The sequence below is a fragment of the Anolis sagrei genome, chromosome 1 (genome assembly GCF_037176765.1).
Source record: "Anolis sagrei isolate rAnoSag1 chromosome 1, rAnoSag1.mat, whole genome shotgun sequence".
Taxonomy (NCBI): domain Eukaryota; kingdom Metazoa; phylum Chordata; class Lepidosauria; order Squamata; family Dactyloidae; genus Anolis; species Anolis sagrei.
Window position 1 is genome coordinate 85,396,525 of NC_090021.1, and position 26,544 is coordinate 85,423,068.

Consider the following 26,544-nt stretch of genomic DNA (forward strand, 5'->3'; position numbering starts at 1 on the left):
CCCCCCAATAATGGGTCAAAAGAAAATGGATCTTTTGGCCCTGAAAACAAAACAAAACAAAACAAATGTCTGACTTCCCAATTTTGGGAGGCTCAGACGAAATGGATCGAGGCCCCCACCGAAAGCCAGGACATGGAACGGATAACGGTAAGCTGGAATGCACATGTCTAGGGTGGACTTCGTATTTGCAAGGACTACATTGTGTATTTGAACCCTAAGACCCACCAGTCAAAGCCTGGTACAAGAGACCACACACTTAGAATTAAAGACCAGGAATTTGCTTGCGGAAAGGACTGCGCAGAGTTCACAGATTCCCCTTCACACAAAAATTCAAACCTCACATTTCAATAAGAAAGCATGTTGTTTTGTTAAAGCTAATAGATATCATTAACGGCGCTCCATGCAGTCATCCCGGCCACATGACCTTGGAGGTGTCTACAGACAATACCAGCTCTTTGGCTTAGAAATGGAGATGAGCACCACACCCCAGAGTCGGACACGACTGGACTTCCTGTCAGGGGAAAACCTTTACCTTTACTAATGGGTATCAAGAGTCCTTGCTTAATGGATTTCCAATAGTAAGGAATGACAGATGCAACTATGGGAAAACACACTATTAAATGAATAAATCAATGTTTGTAGAAAATTTATGTTTACAGACAGTCATAGGGTCCGATAATGAACTGTACTGTTTATAGAAACACTACATACAAAACAAAATAACTAAAAATCCATAGCTAAGTATATAGCTAAGTATCATCAGAATTTTTTTCAAAGCCATTCATTGATTGCCTCCCCCCTCCCCCGGCCACTTTGCAGAATAACATCTGCCAGACAGAATTTGCATACCTAACAACAGGTAAGGCTGCCTGTAATCCACGGACCAAGAGAAATGCTTCTGAGCTGAAAAGCTGTGCATAACCTTGAGCAACTTCTCCCTTGCCATTCCGCAGCTGTTGTGACCACCGAGCACGTCTTCAGGCAGAGATTCACAGCTGTCCCCGGTTGCTGAACTGTACCCTGAAGACGGCAAAGCTTCTTCCCATTGCAGAGTGATATGTCTTTCAGGGTATTCATTGGCAGCGGCAGGAGCCCCCTGTGAGGCCCTCCCAGGCACATCTGGCAAACAACTCTTGCAGAGTTCGCCTGGAAGGTGGGCACAGCAACACTCCGCCGCAAACATCTTCAGCCACAGGAATGCTGACTGGTCACTTGATCAGGCCTCCATAATAAACTGTGATCTTTATCCGTTAAATCTTTTAATATTTTAAGCAAATGAAATAGGCTTTGCTTCCAACAAACTCTCGGCCAAGTCCACCTGGCCTGTCTGAAATTTATAGATGATTAGACATAATCCTCATCAAAATTAAGACTCAAATTTCCAGAATATAAACTGTGCTGTCTCTTGTTGGTCTGCAGCAGGGGAAAGAGCATGCAAAAGCCACTCTTTTTCTTCTAAGGTTTTCCTGAGGCAGTAACTAGGGAAGGGGCTTGGCCTGTTTCATGCAATGTACACTTTGGCCAGGAATGGGAGGCATTCTGCTTACTCCACCCCTCGCTCACACACAAAAAATATGAGCAGAGATTCCTATAGCAAAAGGAACAAAAAGATCCTAAGTCCAACAAAACACACAGAATCCAAACTAGCTCTCACGCTAGTTATGCCATTGCTTGCAACTGGGGGTTGGAACATGATTGTTTAAGAGCCACCAATCCAAGTTAGGCATTATAGTTTTATAGTATAGTATAGTATTATAGCTAGCATTTTGATGTCTTTTGTCATTCCAAAAGTATCTAATTGCTTTGATACTTTAAAAATAAATGGAGGTGGTGGGGGGCGGGGTAGCCTGGATTGAGAAGAGAATAGGAATCAAACTTTTCAATTCCTGACAATATATGTCAAATGCCCTTATTTGTTTAGAAGTACTCACTATACTGCGGTGGCGCAATGGGCTAAACCCTTGAGCCGGCAGGACTGCGGACCGAAAGGTCGGCAGTTCGAATCCAGTGAGCAGGGTGAACTCCCATATGTCAGCTCCACCTTCTCATGCGGGGACATGAGAGAAATCTCCCACAGGATGGTAAAACATCTGGGCACCCCCTGGGCAATGTCCTTGCAGACAGTCAATTTTCCCACACCAGTAGCTACTTGCAGTTTCTCGAATCTCTACTGATGCAAAAAAGATTGGGAATTTCACTTATGGTAGCTATACAGATCGTGGTGGTGATTTTTTTTTGTTTAAAAAAGCATACATACATAGGATAGCTATAATGCCCAGTGATTAAAATAGCTCTGATTAAAAATCCAAAATAATTATAAGGACAAAGCACTCACTGGTAAAATTTAGACTATCCTAACTCATTGTAATAAGCCATGATATTAATGAGACCTGCATTCCTGTATCTATAAAGGTCTGAAAACAAAACAGAAGGCCTTCAAAGTAAACACGTAATCCAAATTAAGAATCTAGGTTTCATGGCTCTGTAATTGACTGGAATTCACAAGAGTGTGGACATTTCAAATCGCAAGTATAGTAATCACCTATAATGTTATTTGTCCCAATTTTGTTGTGTGAAAAGAGTGGAGACAAACTTAATTTAGTGGTAAAATAAGCAAAAGTTTTAAATTTCTTTAAAAGGTGGTGACGGTATGCATGTGCGTGAAGGGGTATTGATTTGTGAACCATTTTAAAAGGACCTTTACTAATTTTATGCCATGTTGGTTTTAGTAACACAATACTATGAATCATGACAGAGAATTCTCTTTTTTACACTGTGATGAGCTAGAAAAAACTGTTTAAAAATTATAGTGATGAATTAAAAAATCAATTCTCCAAGTTCTATGAATATTAAATCAGTTTGAAGCAGTTTATTATACTGACATTTCGTTCACTGAAGAATTTTTTCAGTAATTAGACAACAAGTAAAAGGCTTCTTTGTAGCTTTGTTTGTTAAGATGAGACTGAATGATCCAAACACTGTCTCAACATCATTTGTACATCAAATGAAATATAATCCAGCACACAAACTGCCCTGTTCTATAATACACTTCACATTAAAAAGCTTGATGTACAGATTGCTTTGAATTACATTTTTACTGTCATCTTGACAAGTCAATACTAGTAACTGGCTTTGAAAACTAAGGCCCCATCTACACTACCATATAATGCAGTGGAGTTGTCTCATTGGTCTGGGGCATCCAAATGACATAGATAGGCTAATGAAGATTAATCCAAGGAAAACCATTTAAACTCATTTACACCTGGGTTATAACAACTGCAAAGATCCAGATCTTCCTTGGGATCGCTATCCACAATCCCAGGTGTCTGGTTCCACAGCCATCCCATGCTTCCTCATTTCAGGCAGCCCGGGAAGGTGAGGTGGCAATGCAAAACTTTCCTCTCCAAACTCTGTTGTGTCACCTCCAGGAACAGTTAAGGAGGTTTTCTGATCATTTTGAGGGTGGAAAGGGAGGAGGGTGGAACAGAGGAAAGGAAAAAAAGGATGTCACTGGCTATGCCCACCCATACCAAGACCTCATCGGCACAGTTGAGCATATGGTCACCCCCCACCCATGAGGTGGGGTTTTGCCCCTATGTGTGTACTCAAAATGTGACCACATATGGGGGCATTTTGCAGAAGTAGCCTAAGATGATCTGTGGCTCCTAAGGGGACAAGTCATATTGGAAATATTGCATCCCGTTCCTATTTACCTTTTCCAGAAGTAAAATGGAGTCTAGAGAAGCCAATCCATTGCTTGACTTTTGATGATGGAATCAGTACCACATGCTAACAAGAGAAGTAAAAAAGTCTGGCAGGAGGGAATGGAAAGACTAACAGGCTTATAGGAAAAGGCAAGAAGTGGACTATTTAGACCCAGTAGGCTTTATCTGCTTTTTCTCACCATCACTCTGCAACCATGGAAAAAGGCAACAGGTTTCTGGTCTACATCAGCAAGAAACTCCCCAGGAATGGGCTGAAAACCAATCCATCAAGCATTAGGGAGACCATCCTGAAAAGATTCAAATCATGTTACAGAAATAAAAAGATCCCAGTGATACGAAATCCATATTCATTTATTATGCAAGAATGTTGCCTGAATAGAAAGGGGGGATCTCTAGGCCTGTTTGCTTCACAATTTGCAAAAAAAAAAAAAAAAAAAAAACAAAAAAAAAATGAATGACTCACTCATTGTCCTCTACACATGAATCTCCAAATGAGAAAAGTTTTCAAAGTAGAGATGAAGGGATGAAGCCAGATTTTTCCCTCTTCACATATTGATTCACCATCTAATGACTGAATAGAGCTAAGCCTCAATGTAAATTGGAAGTCCATTAGCTGATGGACCCTAGAGTGCTGGAGTCAAATGGGAAAAACCTGGTGTCACGTCTCTGGCACATCTACGCCTGCCTCACATATCACTGCACTGAAAAGTACCATTCTGAGTCAGTTTCCCTTGACCTGGAATTTTGGATTACAGCTCTTACTATCTTGTTGACTGGTCATGCTGACTGGAGCTGTTGAGTTTGAGTCCAAAATTATCTAGAGACTGCCAGTCTGGGGAAGGCTGTTCTAGGTCATATCTCTCCATAACAAAGAAATCACAAGTGAAGCCACTCTCTGAAAAGCAAAGGGGCAAATGCACCAACTATAACTGGCTAGTCAGAGCTTTGCATGGTTGCTGGCTGGAGGATTCTGGGAGCTGTACTCAAAACACAGTTTTTCAAAATAACTAGGAAGCATTCCCAATGCAGATCATAGCAAACTTGACTTGTGACAATGGGGAAAGAACATTCAATTTTCAGCCTTCTCATCTCAGAACTTTCCAAGCAAATAAAAAATGTAGAAATTACTATATATAGTCGTGCATAAATCTAGAAATTTTAATCAGAAAATCTGTCCCAAAAACCTGGAGTCACTTATCCATACGTCAATATAAAAAGGGAGCTATTCCCTTCCCTGAGTAAAGTGATGAAAGACAAGAGGTTATATTCTGGGAGAACCTAAAAGAAGAACTGAGCCCTTCTACTTTCTCTACCATGGTGCCATTTCTGATCTTTTTGAATCCCTGGGCAGGAAAATGGTGGCACCAGACAATGGTGGCTGGCATCTTGAGGCAGTGCTGGAAGTTTCTCCTCTCCATGGAATGACCATTTACTTATTCAAGGGTCATTCAAAATCCATAATCATGTATGAGGTCAACTTGTACATGAATATATAAGGTAGATTATGTATGAGGTCAACTTGTACATGAGTATATAAGGTAGGTTTTGTATGAGGTCAACTTGTACATGTTTATATAAGGTAGATTGTGTATGAGGTCAACTTGTACATGAGTATATAGGGTAGGTTTTGTATGAGGTCAACTTGTGCATGTTTATATAAGGTAGGTTATGTATGAGGTCAACTTGTACATGATTATATAATGTAGGTTATGTATGAGGTCAACTTGTACATGAGTATATAAAGTAGGTTGATGCAGGCACTGCTAGAAAACCTTTGTAATATGAAATCCAGTCCCAACTGCAAAACAGCCTCAAGTATCTTAAGATATGCCAAAGGGGCATCATGAAAATGCAATCTGGAGTAACTAACAGATTTCTGTTTACTGATTTACAGGGTCCTGATCCAAACTTTGCTGCTTTCCAAACAAAACAATGAACGATTTGGCAACATGCAATCCTGAAGAAGCCCATCTCAAACTGGGCATGGGAGACTCAAGTTAAGCCTGGACTTCTGGAAGCTGAAATCCAAAACAGTTCTAATATCTCTCTAAACTACAATCCCCATGATTCAGTTAGATACTGTCATGCCAGTTAAAGTAGAATATACTGCTATAATTGTGGAGTGTGGGTTGACTACTGATTCCGGGATATTGATTAGACACACTTGAGGCTTGATTATTGAAATATACAATTGAGTCAAAGCAATTCCTAGACTTGTATTTGCTCCCAAAATGAGTTGAATCTCTACAGTATGTGCATACAATTTTATAAATATATGTGAAAGCAAATTCTTTTTGTTTACAATTTTATGTCCCAAAAACAAGTTGCACCATTGTTTTTTGTGTCTGGCTTTTTGACAGAGGGTTGTTTCCAATAGCAGCTTTCTGCTACTGAATGTGCTTCCACGTGCAAGCTCTTGAGCACCTGACCACTGCTCATTCCTTTTTGCCTTTCCTAATGTCACATCTCATGCTGGGTCTGAAAGGTGCAGTGACAGCTAAGGAGCACAGGGTGGCTGGTATCCAAATTTCTGCAACACAAAGTGCTTTCAAAATTACATGCAGCCACTATTGGATAAAACCCTGAAATCAACTGATACAGGCAGTCCCCAAGTTATTGTAGGTTTGTTCTTAAGCTGAATTTGTTTGTAAGTCAGAACATGTAAATTTTAAAGTGTAATTCCATATATCTATACCTATCTATCTATCTATCTATCTTTGGATAGCATAGAAAAGAGTTAATGCTCCTGTTGTGTTTGTTTCACTGCCATGTGCTCCTGTTCAGAAGATTTCGCCTCACTTTCTGTCCCTATATGAATTGGATTTGGAAAAAAATTGGCTTGTTGTGGAAACAAGAATTGGTTATAAAGCTTCAGTGGAGACACCTTTCCCCCATGATAACTTTTCCAGGAGTGAATTTCCCTTCCTAGGGGTAGATTTCTCTCACTTCCTGTTGTCTCAACCCATTTGTAACTATGAGTAGTTTGCAAATTGGATGTTTGTAACTTGGGGACAGCCTGTACGTAGTTTAAGGCAAGAATGTGCAAAATGCTGCACAACACGTGCAGATCTCCACAGCTAGTAGTTCTGAGGCTCCCATTCTGGCTGAACTGCAAAACAGTATGTTATACCAAAACAAGACACTCCAGGAACTGATGACATATTTGAAAATGCAATTCTTTTTCAAACTGTGAATTCTTGCAAGAAATTTGTCTCTAAATCGAGGCGCCCACTTACTGAGAAACTTGTTTTAGCCCAGAAATCAGAGGTGCGATTTGTCAGTTTCCCTTTGCTAATGTACTTCTAAAGTTTAGTGGTGCATGGAAGCAACAACAGAAGATATAGGCCACTGGGGAATCAGCATACGCAGTACTGTCCTCCAGACCTACCACAGTTGTCCACTCATGGTCAAAAGTATGCCAGGAAACATCCTTGCTTCTCCACTCTGTCAATATTTTTTATTTTTATTACACTTGGCAACACTTGTTATTGTATAAAACAAACAAATCCTACAGATTCACTAGCTTTCTGCCCCCTTAATTCAAATTTGCAAGGGCATGAAACACTGCATTGTCAGATTCAGAGAAAGGCCTTGCCTATTGTTGCCACTCTGCCTTTGATAATGAAAGGAAGAAATGGTCTCTTGTGAAGGTCATCATGAAAGCTGAAATTGTCCCACTGCCATATAAATGCTAAGCAGATTCATTATACAAGCAAAATGTTTTATGGCTCTGCTAGAAAACTATCTTATGTTCTCTAAACTAAATTCATTTGAACTTTATCCAAAATAACTCAGGCAGCCATTTCCCATCCCATTATCCTTGTGGTGACCTGCCAAACGATGGAGTCATTCTTGCAAACTCTATTTACTCTTCAGAAATGTCATAGAGCATTGTAAAAGTCACTTTGGGTAATGCACATCACTTTGCAAATCCCTGCCTGTAAGCCAAAGGTGAACCATTTTAGCTTCACGGGTGAAAAACTAACTGAAGGCAAAACGTGATAAAGGTTTATAAATTTATGAAAAATATGATAACAGTGATAGCTGCTAGTACAGTATAGAACCTCCATACTGTGAGATGGCATGCCTCTGAATACTTGTGCATAGGAGGCAATAGTTGTTGAAGAAACTATTTCCAGGGCTTTCCTGGGAATGTGATTGATTCAACACAGTTTTCATTAGACTCTTAAATCCCAAAGACAGTGTTTATGCTATAGGCATACTTTCAAAAGCGTCTTTGTTCCTAGCTCTTAATTCTTTCAGCAGTGCGTTCTTGTTATAGGACCTTTTGAACAAATAACCAAGTATTCTCGGAAAAATGTAATACGCATTTGGGACACATAATTCATATTATTATTATGATTTACTGTATTAAGATTATCAAGAAATGTTCTCATGGAGGAATACTGATATTGTATTATATTATAATATTATAATATTATAATACTGATATTGTGCTATGCTAATAATATAATATATTGTATGTATATATATCTTGTAAGCTGCTCTGAGTCCCTTTTGGGGTAAAAAGGGTGGCATATAAATGCCGTAAATAAATAAATAAATAAATAAACATGTTCACAAATGCATGCACCATATTCATAATTTGTATTATAATGATAAGATTACAAAATCTGGGTTTGGTAAATCAACCAGGAACACAGAAGAGTGCTCAAATGAAGGAATGATCATGAGGCTAAAATATTTAAGTGAACTGCCCATCCAGTCATGGAAATCCATTGCATAACCTTGGGCAAGTGACACTATCACAGCCTCAAAAGAACAGAAAGGAAAACCTTCCTGAACAAATCTTGCCAAGAAACCCCATGATCAGATCTCCTTAGCGTTGCCATAGATCAGCAATGAAGGCACACATTAACAACAAACCCACTCTATTCGACTTCATCTTTCCCTTTCCTCTTTTTGTTCTCCCCCCCCTTTTCACTTCTCATTAGTCCTCCCCCCCCCCCACTGTGTTCATTCATTTCCCCCCTCATTAAGCACTTCTTGTCTCCTATGATTAACAGACACCGTTCCCCTCCCAACACCTTAACTCTTTGACAAAGAAAAGCACCAGTATCTTCTCTAGAGAATCAAGTATCTCAGACCTGACTTCATCTTTAGCTCTGGGAAAGATTAAGGAAAGCTGAAAATTAGTTATTGATGGTATCGCTGGCTACAATAAGGGACAGTAAAGGTAAAAATTAACAGAAATGGAGTGGGAATCATGAATGCACTGCTCAGTGGCTAGTGTGCAGGAGCAAGGAGAACCACCACAATAATCAATGCAGGGAAATAGAAGTTGACAAGAACAAAAAGAAGGAGAAACCTCTTCCACAAGATCCAAGAAAACAAATAGAAATTTAAACTAAGAGTGGGAAAGCTATATGATCAGCAGGGGAACACTTAACATGATCAAATACATTGAATTTTCCATTTATATGTAAGATTATGAAGGCTGGGCAGTGAAGAAAATTGATAGAAAGCAGGCATGTAGCCGGGGGAAGGGGCTTGGAGGGCTTCATCCCCCCCCCCCCCCAATTCTGATGGTGGTCCACGAGAAGGCCTTACTGGTACATTATTTAAACTGTTATGTTTATTCATATCATGATCTGATCACCATGCTCAATATATCCCATATGCATGGGTGTATTGGGGTAATGATACAAAAGATTTGCTAGGGTAGACCCTCTTTCACTCAGACTCAGCCCCCCTGAACCAAACTCACCCCCCCCCCAAACAAAATCCTGGCTACGGGCCTGATAGAAAGGCATCGGCCCATTTAAATTTGGTGCTGGCGGAGAGTTCTTTGGATACTGTAGATTGCTAAAGAGACAAATAAATGGGTCTGGAGAAGCGATGCCTGAACTCTCCCTAGAAGCCAAAATGGCAAAACCGATGCTGTTGTTTGTATTTTGGCCACTACATAAAAAAACATAATTCACTATAGAAGGAAAACAGCAGTACGAGAAGTGGAATATCTTATTGCAAATGAATAGGTTCAATCAAGGAAGCCATAGTCCTAAGTTTGTAAAAAAAAAAAAAAAGGTTCCTTGATGAAAGGATGACTTGGACATTTCTCATTCATAGGGCCGCTATAAAATGGAGTCTACCTGACAGCAGTTAACAACAAATGCCAAATCTGACCCCAGCCTACTTGGTAAATCCCCCAAAAGTCAAACAACACACATCTATCTATCATTAAAGCCACAATGTTTGGAATTGTTATTCATCCCAACCCAATGGATGTGCTATATCACTTTCAAATACATAGCAATTTTTTTTAAAAAAATGTTATTTTAGAACATGTCAATACATTCTCAACCAATACATTAAAAATCCATAAACGAATTGATTTTATGTACTTAACTAGCCTCTAACATGACCAATAAGATAATAATTGTTTTGTAGTATGACCAAAGTGCTAAAAAGAGCTTATAAAACTTTAAAATGTTTATATCTTCCATATAGACTCTGAAAAGTAAACTTAGTAAAAGCAGAGCTGCAACATCAGAAGACTGGCAAAATTTAGGTTGCTACATTTAAAAGATATTTTGTTACTCACCAGTAATATAAAATCGCTTAAGATCTGTGCGCCTAATATCCTTTATCTGGCTACTCTTTTTCTTTTTCTTCTCATAGTCCTCCTTTTCACCAGAATGTTTGCAGTTTTCTTGGGATCCGGTTTGACCCGAAGTGACATCATCTTTTCCTGTTGAAGTTCTACAAACTGCAGTTCCATTTGTGGAAGTTGTCTCTCCATTTTGTTTAGCTAACCGCTTCTTCTTCAAACTAGAAAAAGAAAAGAAATGGAAGAAATATACATGAGATAGCTTTCAGTGAAAAAAAATGACTAGCAATTGAGTCATTTATTACACCTTTATTAGACTTGTGTCTATAAAATAAAAAGGTACAGCAATGAATCATTGGAAGCCCCTTTGTTAGCAGTCAGTCTTTCAATTGCTTAATGTTTATCCAAACATAAAGGACCACAGGGAAGGAAGTGCAAGAGAGATCCACAGCCTGAGATCAGCCAATCTTCTTATATAAAATTGCCAACTCTTCTTATAGAAAATTCAATCGAAATAAACAAAACTTTTGTTAATGATAGTCCATTGGTTACTTGATTTTCAATTATTCTTTCAATTCTATTTTCACAAAATACATATTGCTACTGTATTTCCGCCTCTTGTGCCCTTTCAGTTAACCTCAGAAGTCTGAATTCAACCTATCGAGCTCACATTACCATCAGTTATCCTTGAAACTGAGACACTGTTGAATTAAGAGATACAGGGTCATGGATTTCTTCTATATGAACTTGGGACTTCTGAAATTACCAGTATGCGACCAATACATATTGCAAAAGCTGCCATGCTTCTGACATAGTGTATGAAGCAAGCTATTGTGAACCCAGGTAGGATTTTGCATGAAACATCTTCTCAAAGAACACAACACTGAATAATATGTTTAGCTAATATTTATTTATTATGTCATCCCTTCTAATATGTTGCAAACCTATAATTTCACAGTCAGCTTCCCCCCATTTCTCACTGGCTTTGTTTTCACAGAAACATGTTATTCACTTAACTCAAGGTTATATAAATCAGTGTCCTCTAACATGTGTTTTCTCCAAACCTCTAATAACTGCCCACAAGGAGACAGAGAGACGAAGAACTCTGATGAAGTTAGAAGAATAATCTTTTGTTTCAAAAGCAAAGTTTAATAATATTCCCATTTTCGTGTTGCATGTTCATTGGTTATTATTTTTATACTGATAAGTCACCTTGGGCATAAGGAAACTCAGAATAAGGGACACAGCACAGTGGCAATGCACATGTTTGGCATGAAAGTTTCTGAGTTCAAGACCTAGCATCTCCATACAGGGCTGGGAAACATAGAGAAAAACCTTGGAAACTCACTTACAGATAATGCAAATAATACTGAGCTAATTGCACTATTTGCAACAAATAATTGCAATAGTGGTAAGATGTCTTCCTAAAACCAAAATAAACAACTAATTTCACAATTTCACTTCAATTATCCCATTACTGCCTTTTAATTTACCAGGATGCATCTTAAATAGCTACTCTACTTCACAGTACTGTTCACAAAAGTTCTCAAAACAGTGTAGATAGAGCCTGAGAGATCCAAGTTCATCTTATATCAGGAAGCTCATAGTGTTGACCACCACTCTAGCTTACTCCCTGACTGTAGGGATAAAGTGGGGATGAAAGAGCTACGTGTACTGCTTTGAGCTTAGTGAAGAAAGACAGGTAAATAAACATACTTAAACTGGGAAATAATAAGATAACGTTTTTGATGCTGGATTCATAGACCATTCTCCATTTCTCAGGAGAATGCATCAAACCATAAGAACATAAAATAATCATCCCACCTAATTTAATTAGAAGTTTACATTTACATCCACTAGGGAATTTGGTTTGCCTTATTACAAACAATGTCCCTGGCTGCAGAAAGTTAGTCTACACTCAAGACTGAGAATTTATATTAAGCAAGTATGTTCATTCAACATATCAAAACCATATACCCTACAAGTCAGGCCCTTAAAAACAGCTCCCACACTCCATTTTTGACATCACTAACCAGAACAATTGTGCGATTGAAAAAAAAAATGTTATATACTTTGAAGAAACCAACATCTCCTTCTACATTATTTGATAAGGCACCAAAATGAGCACAAAACAATATTATGATCCATCTTCTCAGACCTTTTAAAAAAGTAAATTGCAGAAACGCCTTCTTCCCTCCTTTACATCTGCCAGCTGTATCAGATGCCTCATGTACCCACCAAAATATGCTTTTGGGTTTTCCACTGTCTCTAAAAATGGTTTCGGGGAAACAAAGCCTGTTCCATTCATGGGTTATTCTATCAGCCAACTGCCACAAGTAGATTTTACCCTCTGGGACATCCACTTCCAGCACACTGGGGCCACTGGTTTCTTTGATCTGCTGTGGGCCCAAGAGAAGTTTATCTTAGCCAGAAATTCAGGGGGTCGGGTCATTTTAACAATTTTCTCTTTGTTTTTAATAGAGGGAAATATAGAATCATGGAATCATTGAGTTGGAAGAGACATCATGGGCCATCCAGTCCAACCCCCTGCAAAGAAGCAGGAGAATCGCAATCAAAGCACCCCTGACAGATGGCCATCCAGCCTCTGCTTAAAAGCCTTCAAAGAAGGAGCTTCCAACACTTCAGGGCAGAGAGTTCCACTGCTGAACAGCTCTCACAGTCAGGAAGTTCTTCCTAATGTTCAGGTGGAATCTCCTTTCTTGTAGTTTGATGCCATTGTCCTGCGTGCTGATCTCCAGGGCAGCAGAAAACAAGCTTGTTCCCTCCTCCCTATGACATCCCCTCACATATTTATACATGGCCATCATGTCTCCTCTCATGCCCAGCTCTTGAAGCCGCTCCTCATAGGGGCTTGTTCTCCAGACATCATTTTAGTCACCCTGAAAATGTATGGGTATGAGGATCCACAAATTATAGTCTCCAGACCTGGCACTGGTGAACTTTACAGCCATGTCTGCCGTTTTACAATCTTTTTAATCTTGTTTATTATTATTTTTAGAATGACTAAAATATATTCTAGGATGTATTTTTTAGAACAGAAAAACTTGGTTGGTGAGATAACCTTGGCCAAAAACATAAAAATCTCACTTCCAAAAGATGAGAGACTCTCGCATCAAGAAGGGAATGTATCTACATCTTCCTACTCTCACTTATAATTCTGTCACAAAGTCCTCCGCCCTGTCTGTGAAAGGGCACCTTACAGATCATGTACAGATAAACCAACCACGTTTCATAACCCACAACCTACGTAAAAAGAGGAACAAAGATTTTTAACCCACGCGCTTGGTGTCCTAGTTTTGAAAGCCTGAGGGCCAACAGATACTTCCCACACTACATGCTTTCAAAGGGTTTCTGTTCTGTTCAAGTCAATTTAATGCAATATTTCCAACACAAGAGGAAACTGGTTTTTCCTACAAGACAGAAACAATATCATTACCAGAGACTATAGCTCCACTGAAAGAGAGCACACAAAAACAGACCTTTCCTTACTCAAAAAGCACCAAAATCAATTATTTGAAATGCCAAATATCTTATCTTGGCATGGAATATTTTTAACTCATTGACAAAAGAAGGTATTCGACATAGCTTTGTGCCTTCAAGACATTTTTGATTCATGGAGACATTAAGGTGAACCTATCACAGGTTTTTCTTGTCAAAGTTTCTTCAGATGGAAGTTGCCTTTACCTTACTCTAGAGCAGGCATGGGAAAACTTCGGCCCTCCGGGTGTTTTGAACTTCAAAATATCTGGAGGGCTAAAGTTTGACCATGCCCGCTCTAGAGTCTAAGAAATTGTGACTTGTCCAGTGGCTTTCCATGGCTGAGCAAGGATTTGAACTCTGGTCTCCAGGATCACAATCCAATGGTCAAACCACTATATTACACTGGCTTCCCATATTAGATGTACATACTTTTTTTAGTTTAGACTGGAAGTTGACCATAAGAGCCATAATGGAGGACCATATTATTATTAATAATCATCATCATCTTTATTTATACCCCAACACCATCTCCCCAAGGGTGACTCAGGACGCTAACAAGCCCAAAATGTCAACAGATAGCATATAAATACAGCAAAATAAAATACAAAGAAGCAAAATACCATCAAAATAAATACATACGTATCATAACAAAATAAAATAAACAGAATGACATGAAAGAAAAATGCGAACACAGTGGGTGGGCAAAATGTACTAGAAATAAAATTGATAAAAGTTGATAAAACCCTAGATGAGATAGGTGGGATATGTTTCTAAGGGAGAATGTGTTTCTCAGGGGGAACTCAGAAAAGGCCAAAAAGTGGTGGTAAGCCTTCAGTAATGGTTACTGCCAATGGGTTACTGTGAATATATTAATCAAATCCTATTAACCAAATCTGCAAAAATTAAATTTGCAAATTTGAAGGGCCAACTGTACTTAAATTTTTAATTTCAGGTGCTAATGTTGGCATGCAAAGTCCTAAAGCACTTGGGCATTCAAATTCCTAAATCACTAAAGTATTGGGTACTCCTCAATACCTGAAGAAGTATCTCACCCTGTTAAAGAGCTGACCCAACATCTGGCATCACCTAAAGGGGCCCTTTTTGTGTCCTAGCATTAAGTACAATCCAGTGGTGGTGGGGGGAGATGGAGAGGCCTTCTCCCTAGCTGATGGACTGAGTGGAAAAATATTTAGTGTTCATGTATATCTATAGTTATTTATGTTCCGGCATGGAATGCTTGCCGTATATACGTTGTGCTCCGCCCTGAGTTCCCTTCAGGGTCAGAAGGGCAGAATATAAAGGTTTCAAATAATCATAATCACAATCACCCTCTTAGAAGCCTAATCAGTGCTGACATTGCTGTCATTCCATCACCAAACCAAAACTTTTTTTTAATAAAACACCTTGGGGCTTAACTGATTTTATAATGCACATGTTTTTGTTTTTTTAAAATATAAGTGATGTTAATTGCCTCATTTTTACTTGTCAGACTGCTTAATATCTTTTTAGTTTATTTTAAAGTATCTATTTTAAATAATGTACTCTTCTATATGTCTGGGTTTTATATCGCTGGTGAAACTAATTTTATTGCACATCGCCTTGAAACTCTACAGTATGTGGCAGGATATAATTTTAACAAATAAGTATTAAAATAGATACATGTATGCTCTTTCACAAGCTGATCATAGGTTAGCATGTGAAATCGTTGTAAAACAATGCTATTTTTAATACAGATTTTTAATAGAACTACCATTTCTAAATCTCAATAGGTAATCATTTCATTTTCATTTTATTATGCATCAGTTAGCTGTCCACTGAAATACATTCTGCATTCTGCTTTTTAAGAGAGATACAGATAATTTGGAAAAGGTTCAGAGATTGACAACAAAGCTAAAGGGGTTGGAGATGAGAATACTGTTTCCATGATAGTATTCTTCAAATATGTGAATGGCTGCTTTACAAAAGAGAACAAATACACATTTTTTGCTGCCAGAAGGCAGGACTAGATCCAAAGCTTGGAAATAATTATTTAGATTAGTAGTCTTATTATTTTATTGATGTTTTCCTTATGTTCATTCTGGGGGGAAATGTTTTATGAGATGTTATTATAACCACTCTATTTTTGTGCTGGTTCTTAGTATTTAGAAAAAAAGATTTATTTTTAATGTTATTAAATGTCATATTGTTTTGGTATTCTACTACACATGTATTTTCATGTATGCATCTCACTTACACATTTTATTGTACCGACTGGATCATGCAAATACTGTGAATTTAATCAAAGCATCACAGACTCATTGGGTTTAGAGGGCTATCATGGGCCAGAAAGTCAATCCCCTGCTAAGTGCAGGACCTCCACAGAAAGCATCATTGGGAGGCATCTGTTCAACATCTTTTTGAAGACATCAGGAGGAGACTAACTACACCTCTTTATGATATTGGTTACACTGCTGAACCACTATTATTGTCAGGAAGTTCCTTCTAATGTTCAATCAAATTCAACCTTCCTGTAACTTTAATCATTATACCTGAGGCAAGAGAGAATAGAACTACTTCCTTCTCTCTGTAAAACCCATTGAAATACTGTATTTAAAGAGTATGATCTTGCCACTGAACATGCCAGCTTACCCTTCTAAGAACCTGCTCCAACTTGTCTAAATCCTTCTTAAAATGAAGCACCCAGAACTGAATGCAACTTTGGGAAATGGTGGGCTCTCACTTCGTGGAGGCCTTCAAGAAGAGATCAGAAGTCAATCTGCTATTGATGTTCTATCATGGGATTTTCTCTAGCAAGCAACAGGTTAGATTAGATGACCTTAAGATCTTTTTTAACTCTGTGATTCAGACCAAGGTACGTCACTAAGCTAGTTCACAGCCTCAGGCTACAAGGCTCACAAGCTGTTCTACAAGTGATCAGTTATTCTGCACTACCTGAACTCTGGGATTTCAGCTGAAAGGAAAACAAAGATTGATTGGTTGATAAAAATATATTTACAGTATGCAGCCGTTATGCTTACAAAATCAAAACGTACTCCAGTCTCCACAAAAACAAAGGGGGAGGGGGGGTTGAGAGGAACGTAATGATAGAAAAGCATATAACAACAAACACCTTGCAGAATAAAGAAAAGAAAACAGGAGGAAACAGTTGTCTCCTCCCCCCCCCCCCCCCCCCCCGCTTTACTCTGTGAGATGTTCGTTTTCTACAATATATAAAAGAACCTGTTTATTCAATACATATGGATTCCATCAGGGATAAGCAGAAACAAGGACTCTTAAAAATAAAATAAGATTCGGAGCAATCTACAGCTAAGGATAGAGAACTCTCATATGAGTCAATGACAGGCAGATAGCAGATCTGTGGCATATATTTGTCTTTTACTGGAACCACTAGCTCCACCAAACAAAATCTGGGAGTGAAGAATCACAGTTAGGGCAGTTCCATACAGACCTTTAACTCGAGAGCAAACAAGTTTTAAAAACACGATTGCACCTGGGTTGAAGCCTGCACACACCCCAGAAAGCATGTGCTTTTTTTGGGGGGGGGGGGGGAGTCCACATTAAAACTCTTTAAAACAAAAAAAAAACCCCAGAAAAAATGTTATAAAAGAAAATAACTTACCCAGCTGCCATTCCATCCTCCCTGGAGCTCTCCTGGCACATAGAAATGATGCACTAGGAGAAGAGGGGGTGAGGAGCAATTTTCCCCCTTGTCCTGGCACATCATTTCTACGCACCAGGAGAGCTCCAGAGAAAAGGGAGTGGTGGTTGGGCAAGTTATTTTCTCTTTTAAATGCTTTTCTGAATGGTTTTGGGAGGGGGTAGGGGCTGTCTTGGGTTGGGTGGGCTCCAGGAGCAGAAGAAACTCAAGACAGCTGTGTGGATGGGCACCAGAAGTCATGCAACGCAGTCCCTGGTCTCCATCTACACAGCGCCTGCAGGTGGAAAAACTCGGTCTTCTGAAAGTCCTGGGTCTTTCCAGCTGACAGATTAATTTGGCACAAAGCAAGGTTTTCCTGCTTTGTGCCGAATGCATTTGCTTTCATGTGGGGCAGCACTTAGATGCTCCATGCTTTTAAGGGGCTGTCTGGATGCACCCTATGAGGTACTCACACTAGGAATTTATTAAAACTAATACAGTTCAATGGTACACAATACTTCCATAATCAAAACCACTCCTGGTTACCCCAAACTTTCCTCGTTTCAGCAGGATAATCTAAGGTAGTTTAAGAAATAAGGGATATTTTGTTGCTGCTGCTGTCCAAATATGTTACAATCTACTGTGAAATCATCCAAAGATCTACCAAGAGATCCAGGTTTCCTCTCTTTCCTCACCACTGTGTTACAAAGAGATAGTGTGGAAAGTTAGGATACAATCAGAGGAGAAAAAAATAAACACACACAGTAAATAGAAAAAGGCAGTCTTGAGTGCACACTGGGACTTCTTTGGTGACCTAAATTAAATGGTTATAACACAAAGAGCAAGGGCAGAGAGATGCACAATTACATTTATAATCAACTGAAAGAACAGCATGTGCTTACCGGGCAAAATAACCTTGCCGTCTCTCTTTTTTCTCTTCCTTAGTCTCCATAGTACACCGTGAAAAATGCAAGGAGAACTAGCTGAGATTTCCTGTCTCCAGTTAGTGCTTCATGTCTACTTGTGTCCCTATAGGGAGGAAAAAGGAGAATCCCGTTGATAAATGTGTCAACAACACCTGAGTTTATTTATAAGAGTTAAAGTCAGCATGCTCCACAAGTAGCATATTTTAACCAGTCAAAGCAAGTCACATGACAAGGAGGTTATTGTAACCCCAAACAAAAAACAATGGTCACAACTCAGTCGCCTAGAAAGGGACGTGAATTGTCATGGTTTCTTACAAATGCAAATACGGAGTTCCTCTTGGAATTTAAAAAAAATATCTTATTTCTTCAATTGTAACGCCATTGATCGGAAGACACACCCTAATTTCAGTACTATCAAGAACAACAAAAATACATAATATACCTGCTATTCTATGATGCACCCCCTTTTTAAAGATGTTTATGAAGGGGGGGAAAGTGAGTCTTAGAACTGAAAAAATACAGTAATAGCCAATAGACACTCAGAAAAGCTGCTAACTTGTGAACAGTGACCATTCTGGGAGAGGAGTTTGGGGAGTTGTGGTTCCAACAAGTGCATTCCCAAGCTCAGGGAAAACAATAAAAATATAAAAAATCATTTTGGAAGCTCATTAACAGTGATGCAAACTTAGACGTCTCCTGATCCATGTTAACTAGAACAGACGCAACTGGTCCGCTTCCAAGATACAATATTGCTTTTATGACTTAAGAAGTGAAAATTGTGGTCACTGCCTGTGCAAAGATCTCAGAAATGTTTTTACTAGTGTACTTTAACTGTTTAACTCCATTTCCTCAAATTCAATAGCAGCTTGTGTTAAAACCCAAGGAGATGTGCAGCTCATTGTGGGTTGTCTGATTAGGCATGACATCAATTCCAAGCTAATGAATCCACCACATCATAATCAGTTTTAAGAACATGACAGCGCTCTGAGAATGGAAGGGCAAGAGAAATGCTCTACATCAAGCAGCAATCGGAGGGAGATACTGTAAGCTAAATCCATTCTTTCTTCAGGCAGAAGGCAGCAAACAAAAAAGGAGACTGGAAACGAAAAGAGCAATTGCCAGCTTAATGAGTGGGTACAACATTAAAACATGAAAATTATCCATATGCATTGCTAAAAACTACTTTAAAAACAAGAAATACATTTCCATAAAATTATAAATTTAAGCAGCCTGCCTGTGACATTACAGTGAGCTCTGCAGGCAAACACAAATAACTCTGTATTGTTGAATTATTATTAAACTTTATTATTAAACCTGAAGGCTTTCATGGTCAGAATCATTGGGTTGTTCTGAATTTTCTGGGCTGTATGGCCATGTACCAGAAGCATTCTCTCCTGACGTTTCGCTTGCATCTATAGTAGGCATCCTCAGAGGTTGTGAGGTCTGTTGGAAACTAGGAAAATTGAGTTTAAATACCTGTGGTTTATATATACAGAGAAGCCATTGAAACGCACAAGCATGTGGGCAATTTCAACAGAAAGGGAGAAACCAAGAAAATGAACACAATTTGGCTACCAGTATTAAAAGACTGTAAAATCATAACAGTAAATAAAGAACAACATTCAAAAACAGGGGAATTCCAGACAAGAAACAATAAGGGCCAGCTATTCACCTCCCAGCAAAGGATTCCCCCAGGCTGTAAGGATCCACGCCTTGAATCTGCTAGGCCACTAAACACTAATCAAGGTAGCCAACTGAAACATTCACATCTACCTCAAACAGACAAGAGTTCTTTCTCCCACCCTGGACATTCCACAAATATATAAACCCAATTTTCCTAGTTTCCAACAGACCACACAACCTTTGAGGATGCCTGTCATAGATGTGGGTGAAATGTCAGGAGAGATAGAAAACTCACAACAACCCACAAATAGCTCTCTTCATTGTTGTTGATATTTTTAAAAGGCAGATAGTTGAATGTTTTGGGCCTCTCTTGAGTGGAGAGTTGCTTCCAACAATTTGTTGCTTGGTCCATGGGACTTTCAGAGGCTTCAGATCCAAAATCAAGTTACAGGGCACAAGAAATATGCTGGGATCTCAGGCTCCATCTTCTACAAAGGCTCAAGAGCAGGAAGCCTTCATTGACACATTTCTTTTCTCTTATATCTTTGAATATTAAGAAATGCTAGTTGTCTGTGTTCTAAACATTAAAACCCATAAGACATAGTATTGAAGCATAGCAGTTCACGTGGTGTCAAATTGAATCAATTATACAGTGTAGATGCACCTTTATTGCAAAGAAACAAATCCCTTAAATAACACAAGGAATGTTGTCCATTTTTATATAAAATCATTAGCTTAGGTGTGCTGCTGTGACATTAAGTATTTCACTCTATATACGCCAAACAAAATGACCTACATGGATGCACAGAACTTCTCAGAAACAAGAGCTATTCGCTTCTAGGAAGATTATTTCTGGAAGAACATAACCTAGGAAGTATCTCGTTATGCTTTGTTATTATTCTAAACAGTCATAGTTTGTACCATAATAAATACAACTCATAACTTTTTTGTGTCACATTCGTAACACTCAACCACAATACATACACGTTTATCACCTTCATTAATTTAAACAGAAAACCAGTCTTTAACTCAATATGATTAATGAGTGGATCATGAATTCCCTGTTCAGGTCCCTTTGGACATGAGAGCAAATATTTTTTTTCTTATTTAATTTGTATTGGCTTTGTGACTGGATACAGCAGGTTACTTTATGTACCTCTGTATCTTTGGGGAACCGTTGTGATAGATAATGTTACAGCATAAAATTCAATTAAGATCATATAAGTGAAGATGTCTGTATGTTTCTTCATTGCTACAGTGAAAAAGCAACCCTGTATTTACCTTCCTATAAACAAGTCTCACTAACAGTGTATCTACAGAATATCAAGGCAGAAAATCTCACAATATCTGCTTTGAATTGGAACTCAGATATTCCAGTTCAAAGAAGATATTGTGGGTTAGCCTGCATTGATATTTTGAGTTATATGGCTGTGTGGAAGTCCATATAACCCAGAATATCAAGGCAGACTAACCCACAATGTCTGCTTTGAACTGAGGGCCCTTCCACATAGCCATATATCCCAATATATTGAAGCAATGAACAGCCTTGCTTCAATTTAATGTTCTGCCATCAATTATTTACTGTCTATTTTACCTTGGTGTTGATACTTATTTAGTTTGATTTCTAATTTGATTCATGGCAGGGATATCCAAACTGGTTTGTATACTATGGTTTTAAACTTTTAACTTTTAATCCTTCGCTATGTTTATTGCTTATTGTATTTTGATTTATTTATTATTTATTTATTTGCTTTATTTCTATACCGCGTTTTTCAGCCTAATTAGGCGACTCAATGCGGTTTACACAGTGCAAGTTATCACAACAATAGACAATTAAAACACATCATACACAATAGCAAAATCAACAATTATTATCAATTCATGACACCTCGATAACAGAGCAAAATCCATTCTCATAATCCTTGTGCCATTCCTATGTTCAATTTTACCGTCTTCCTATGTTCAGTTGCACTATTTAGCCAAACGCTTGCTCGTAGAGCCAGGTCTTAACCTTCTTCCGGAACGCCAGCAGCGAAGGGGCCTGTCTGATGTCTATGGGTAGGGCATTCCATAGCTGAGGGGCCACCACCGAGGAGGCCCTGTCTCTCGTCCCCGCCAACCGTACCTGTGATGCAGGCGGGACCGAGAGCAGGGCCTCCCCGGACGATCTTAATGTCCGCGTCGGTTCATAGGTGGAGATGCGTTCGGAGAAGTAAGTGGGGCCGGAACCGTTTAGGGCTTTGTAGGCTAATGACAGCACCTGGAATTGTGCCCGGTAGCAGATTTGCAGCCAGTGGAGCTGGCTCAACAGAGGAGTAGTGTGCTCCCTGAGTGCCGCTCCTGTTAGCAACCTGGCTGCCGAACGTTGGACCATCTGAAGCTTCCGGGTAGTCTTCAAGGGCAGCCCCACGTAGAGCGCATTGCAGTAATCTATATGGGATGTAACCAGAGCGTGGACTACCGTGGCCAAGTCAGACTTCCCGAGGTATGGGCGAACTGGCGCACGAGCCTAAGCTGTGCAAATGCTCCCCTGGTCACCGCCGAGACCTGGGGCTCCAGGCTCAGCAATGAATCCAGGATCACACCCAAGCTGCGAACCTGCGTCTTCAGGGGGAGTGTGACCCCGTCCAACACAGGCTGTAACCCTATACCCTGTTCGGCCTTTCGACTGACCAGGAGTGCCTCTGTCTTGTCTGGATTCAATTTCAATTTGTTAGCCCTCATCCAGTCTGATACAGCGGCCAAGCACCGGTTCAGGACTTGAACAGCCTCCTTAGTAGTGGGTGGAAAGGAGTGACAGAGTTGGACATCATCTGCGTACAGATAACACCGCACCCCGAAACTCCGGATGATCTCTCCCAACGGCTTCATGTAGATGTTAAACAGCATGGGGGACAGTATTGAGCCCTGCGGGACCCCACAAGACAATGGTTGTGAGGTCGAGCAGTTGTCCCCCATCAACACCTTCTGGGTATGACCCTCTAGGAAGGACCTGAGCCACTGCAGAGCAGTGCCACCAAGGCCCATTCCCGCGAGGCGTCCCAGAAGGATACCGTGGTCGACGGTATCGAAGGCCGCTGAGAGATCCAGCAGGACCAACAGGGACACACTCCCCCTGTCGAGCTCCCGGCAGAGATCATCCACTAAGGCGACCAAGGCTGTCTCGGTACCATGCCCCAGCCTAAAGCCAGACTGTGCCGGATCCAGATAATCCGTGTCTACCAAGAATACCTGGAGTTGTGAGGCCACCACACGTTCCAGGACTTTGCCCAAAAAGGGGAGATAGGAAACAGGCCGATAGTTGACGAACTGAGTGGGGTCTAGTGATGGTTTTTTCAACAGCGGTTTTATCACAGCTTGTTTTAAGCTGGCTGGAATTTTGCCTTCCCGAAGGGAGGCATTAACCACCACTTCCACCCACTCGGCCAATCCCCCTCTGGCCTCCTTTAGAAGCCAGGATGGGCAGGGGTCTAGGATGCATGTGGTTGCTCTCATTCCTCCAAGTATCTTGTCCACATCCTCGGGTTTCACCAATTGAAATGAATCCATCAAAATCGGACAAGCAGGTGCTCGTGTTACATCCTCAGAGACTGCCGTTAACATGGTGTCCAGGCCAGAACGGATCAAAGCGACTTTGTCCGCAAAGAACCGAGCAAATGCTTCACAGCAGGCCGTCGAGTTGTCAGGGTTCCCATCCGGAATGGTGGGGTTTAATAGACCTCTGACAACTCGAAACAACTCCGCCGGATGGTTCTTTGCGGACGCAATATTGGCCGCAAAGAAAGATTTCTTTGCCGCCTTTATTGCCACGGCATGTGCCTTTAGGGCAACAAACCGTGTTCGATTTAACTCGCTCGGGTCCGAACGCCACACGCGCTCTAGTCTCCTCTTCCTTCGCTTCATCGCTGCCAGCTCCTCGTTGAACCAAGGAGCTGGTTTAGCCCAGCTACTTGAGAGGGGACGTTCCGGAGCAATTTGAAGTGTTTTATGTTCAATTTTAATTGTTATGTTTTTACTTTTATTTTCTTTTGGTGTATATTTGTATTTGTTGTTAAAGCCATTAGGGATGGCTTCTTGGGTTTTGTACTCCACTTTTTGTATTTTTTTCAGCCTCAGCCCCCTCCCCTACTTTTTTTTAACATGAGTGTTAATAAAATCTACTGATAATAACACTACCCAACCAAACAATTTCTTTCTTGCTGTTCTTGTTCCTGGGATTATTTGGGGTACTGATTCAGAAAATTGCATTGGATAGACTGCATCAGCTTTGGATTATTAAATATGCCTTTCTGTGGGAAAGCAGATGGTAATCACTGGATGGCATATATTTTGTATCAAAAATTAGAGCTGATGTGGTCTACGCAATGCAATTTTCTGAATCAGCACCTCAAATAACCAAACCCAATCCGAAGTTGACTAAAAACTGGTTAGTATCCTTTGGTTCTAATGTTAGAGAGTGATCTCTGGTCAAAGAGGTCCCTGGTCAAAAAAAAGTTTGGGAACCACTGGTGTAGATGCACCCTTTGTTCAGGCTTGACCCCAGTTAAGCAGATCTCCCTTTCAGAATCACCACACTATTTGAAAGATTATTTTGTTCCTGAAAATCATCCCATATGTTGAGATCTTCTGGAAATGCCCTTCCTTCTGTCAAATCATAGAGGTGCCGCCATATGTTGTTATGAATTATGTATGCCACCCCCACCCCCCACCCCGCCCCCAGGAAAAGAACCTAGAAATGACTACTATGGTAACTCATTAATTCCAATAAAAATGTAATACAAGGAAGAGAGAGAGAGAGAGAACAAGAACGAAAGGAAGGCAATTAAAGCTCCAGATTATCAACAGTTTAAAGCAAAAGTTATGGTTTCCATGGCAGCTTTAAATCCAGTACCCTGCACAAAGTGTACTAAAGCACAGCATGGGGAGCCAAACAAAATGCTAAATATATGCAACTTGAGAAACTTCAGGATGGCTACATAAACACTGATTTGCATTTTCAGTGGGTTCTTGAACAACTTCCATTGGTGCACTGGAGATTAGATTTAAACACATTACCATATTTTCCTTCTGCTCCACGAGTGCATTTTCAATCTCATTTAAGATGAATATATTATTTCCAGGCTACTCATTTCATTATCTTCTTATATGTAACAATACAGGCATTAAACAATAATAGAATGGTAGAATTACTTCTTGTCTATTATTTTTATTTATTTATTTATTTATTTATTTACAGTATTTCTATACTGCTTTTCTCACCCCTAGGGAGACTCAAAGCGGTTTACACATAAATGACAAAACTTCAATGCCATACATTGGACACTGACGCGATGCCAAACCATAACAACCACAATAATAAAACCACAATTAAACATAAATCATAATTAGACAGTACATAAGCAATCATTAAAACAATAAATAATAAAAAACAGTCTCGCCAGTCGCATTGTCATTCTAGTCCGTCCTGATTTGTTTTAATTAAACATAGGGCCCTTCCAGATAGGCCCTATATCCTAAGATCTGATCCCAGGTTTTCTGTTTATCTTAGATTATCTGGCAATGCGGATTCATATAATCCGGTTTAAAGCAGAAAACCTGGGATCCTGGGATATACATCTGTTTGGGAACTCCAATATGCTGATGACAATGTAGTCTGTGCACATTCAGAAGAAGACCTACAAACCACTCTAAACACCTCTGCAGAACCATACAAGAAGCTCAGCCTCTCATTGAATATTGAGAAAACCAAAGTGCTCTTCCAGCAGTCATCAGCCAATCCCTCTGCAATGTCAGATATACAATTTAATGGTGTAACATTAGAAGCAAAGACCACCAGCACTGAAGAAATGCTCCTACACCATCAACTCTGCTGGACCAGCCACATTGTCTGAATGGCCAGTCACCGTTTCCCAAAGCAGTTACTATACTCCCAACTCAAGAATGGGAAACATAATGTTGGTGGACAGGAAAAGAGATTTAAAGGTGGGCTTAAAGCCAACCTGGAGGCGGGGTAGCAAATCTAATTCAACCTTTAAAACCTATGGCATAGAAACTGAGAACTGGGAAGCCCTGTCCCTTGAGCACTCTAACTGGAGGTGAGCTGTGATCAGCATTGCTGAAGAATTCAAAGAGGCACAAATAGAGGGTGAAAGGGAGAAACATGCCAAGAGGCAGGCATGTCAAACCAACCCTGACCAGAACCACCTTCCACTTGGAAACCAATGTCCTCACTGCGGTAGAACATGTGGATCAAGAATAGGGCTCCATAGCCACCTAGACTAAAATTTCATCACTCTTTCCAGCATGATAAATCGACAAAGATGATGACAGGTACAAGCAAACTCTCTCTAGGACTGTAGAATTAATGCAGTTTGAGCAACTTTACCTGCCATGACTCAATGCCATGGGGCTATGGGAGCTGTACTTTGGTGAGGTAACAGCACTCTTGGGCAGAGATGCCTAAGGACATCATAAAATTATGCTAATTCACTGTGATGGTCCCCATAGGTCCATCTATAATGTGCAATGAATGCAGTTTGGCAGCACTTTAACTGTGATAAT

General features: G+C 39.9%; 1 protein-coding gene across 9 annotated transcripts in view; it reads right to left on the reverse strand.

Moving 5' to 3' along the window:
• The window catches only part of NCOA7 (nuclear receptor coactivator 7), a 109,894-nt gene that overhangs the window by 61,953 nt on the left and 21,397 nt on the right, over positions 1–26,544 (reverse strand). For all 9 annotated transcript variants that reach the window (XM_060753292.2, XM_060753289.2, XM_060753291.2 and 6 more), the window contains 2 exons: positions 18,337–18,463; positions 10,291–10,517 (listed from right to left, as the gene is read on the reverse strand). In XM_060753292.2, coding sequence (XP_060609275.2) covers positions 10,291–10,517; positions 18,337–18,386 — 277 coding nt within the window. In that variant the 5' untranslated portion in view covers positions 18,387–18,463. The remainder of the gene's footprint in view (positions 1–10,290; positions 10,518–18,336; positions 18,464–26,544) is intronic.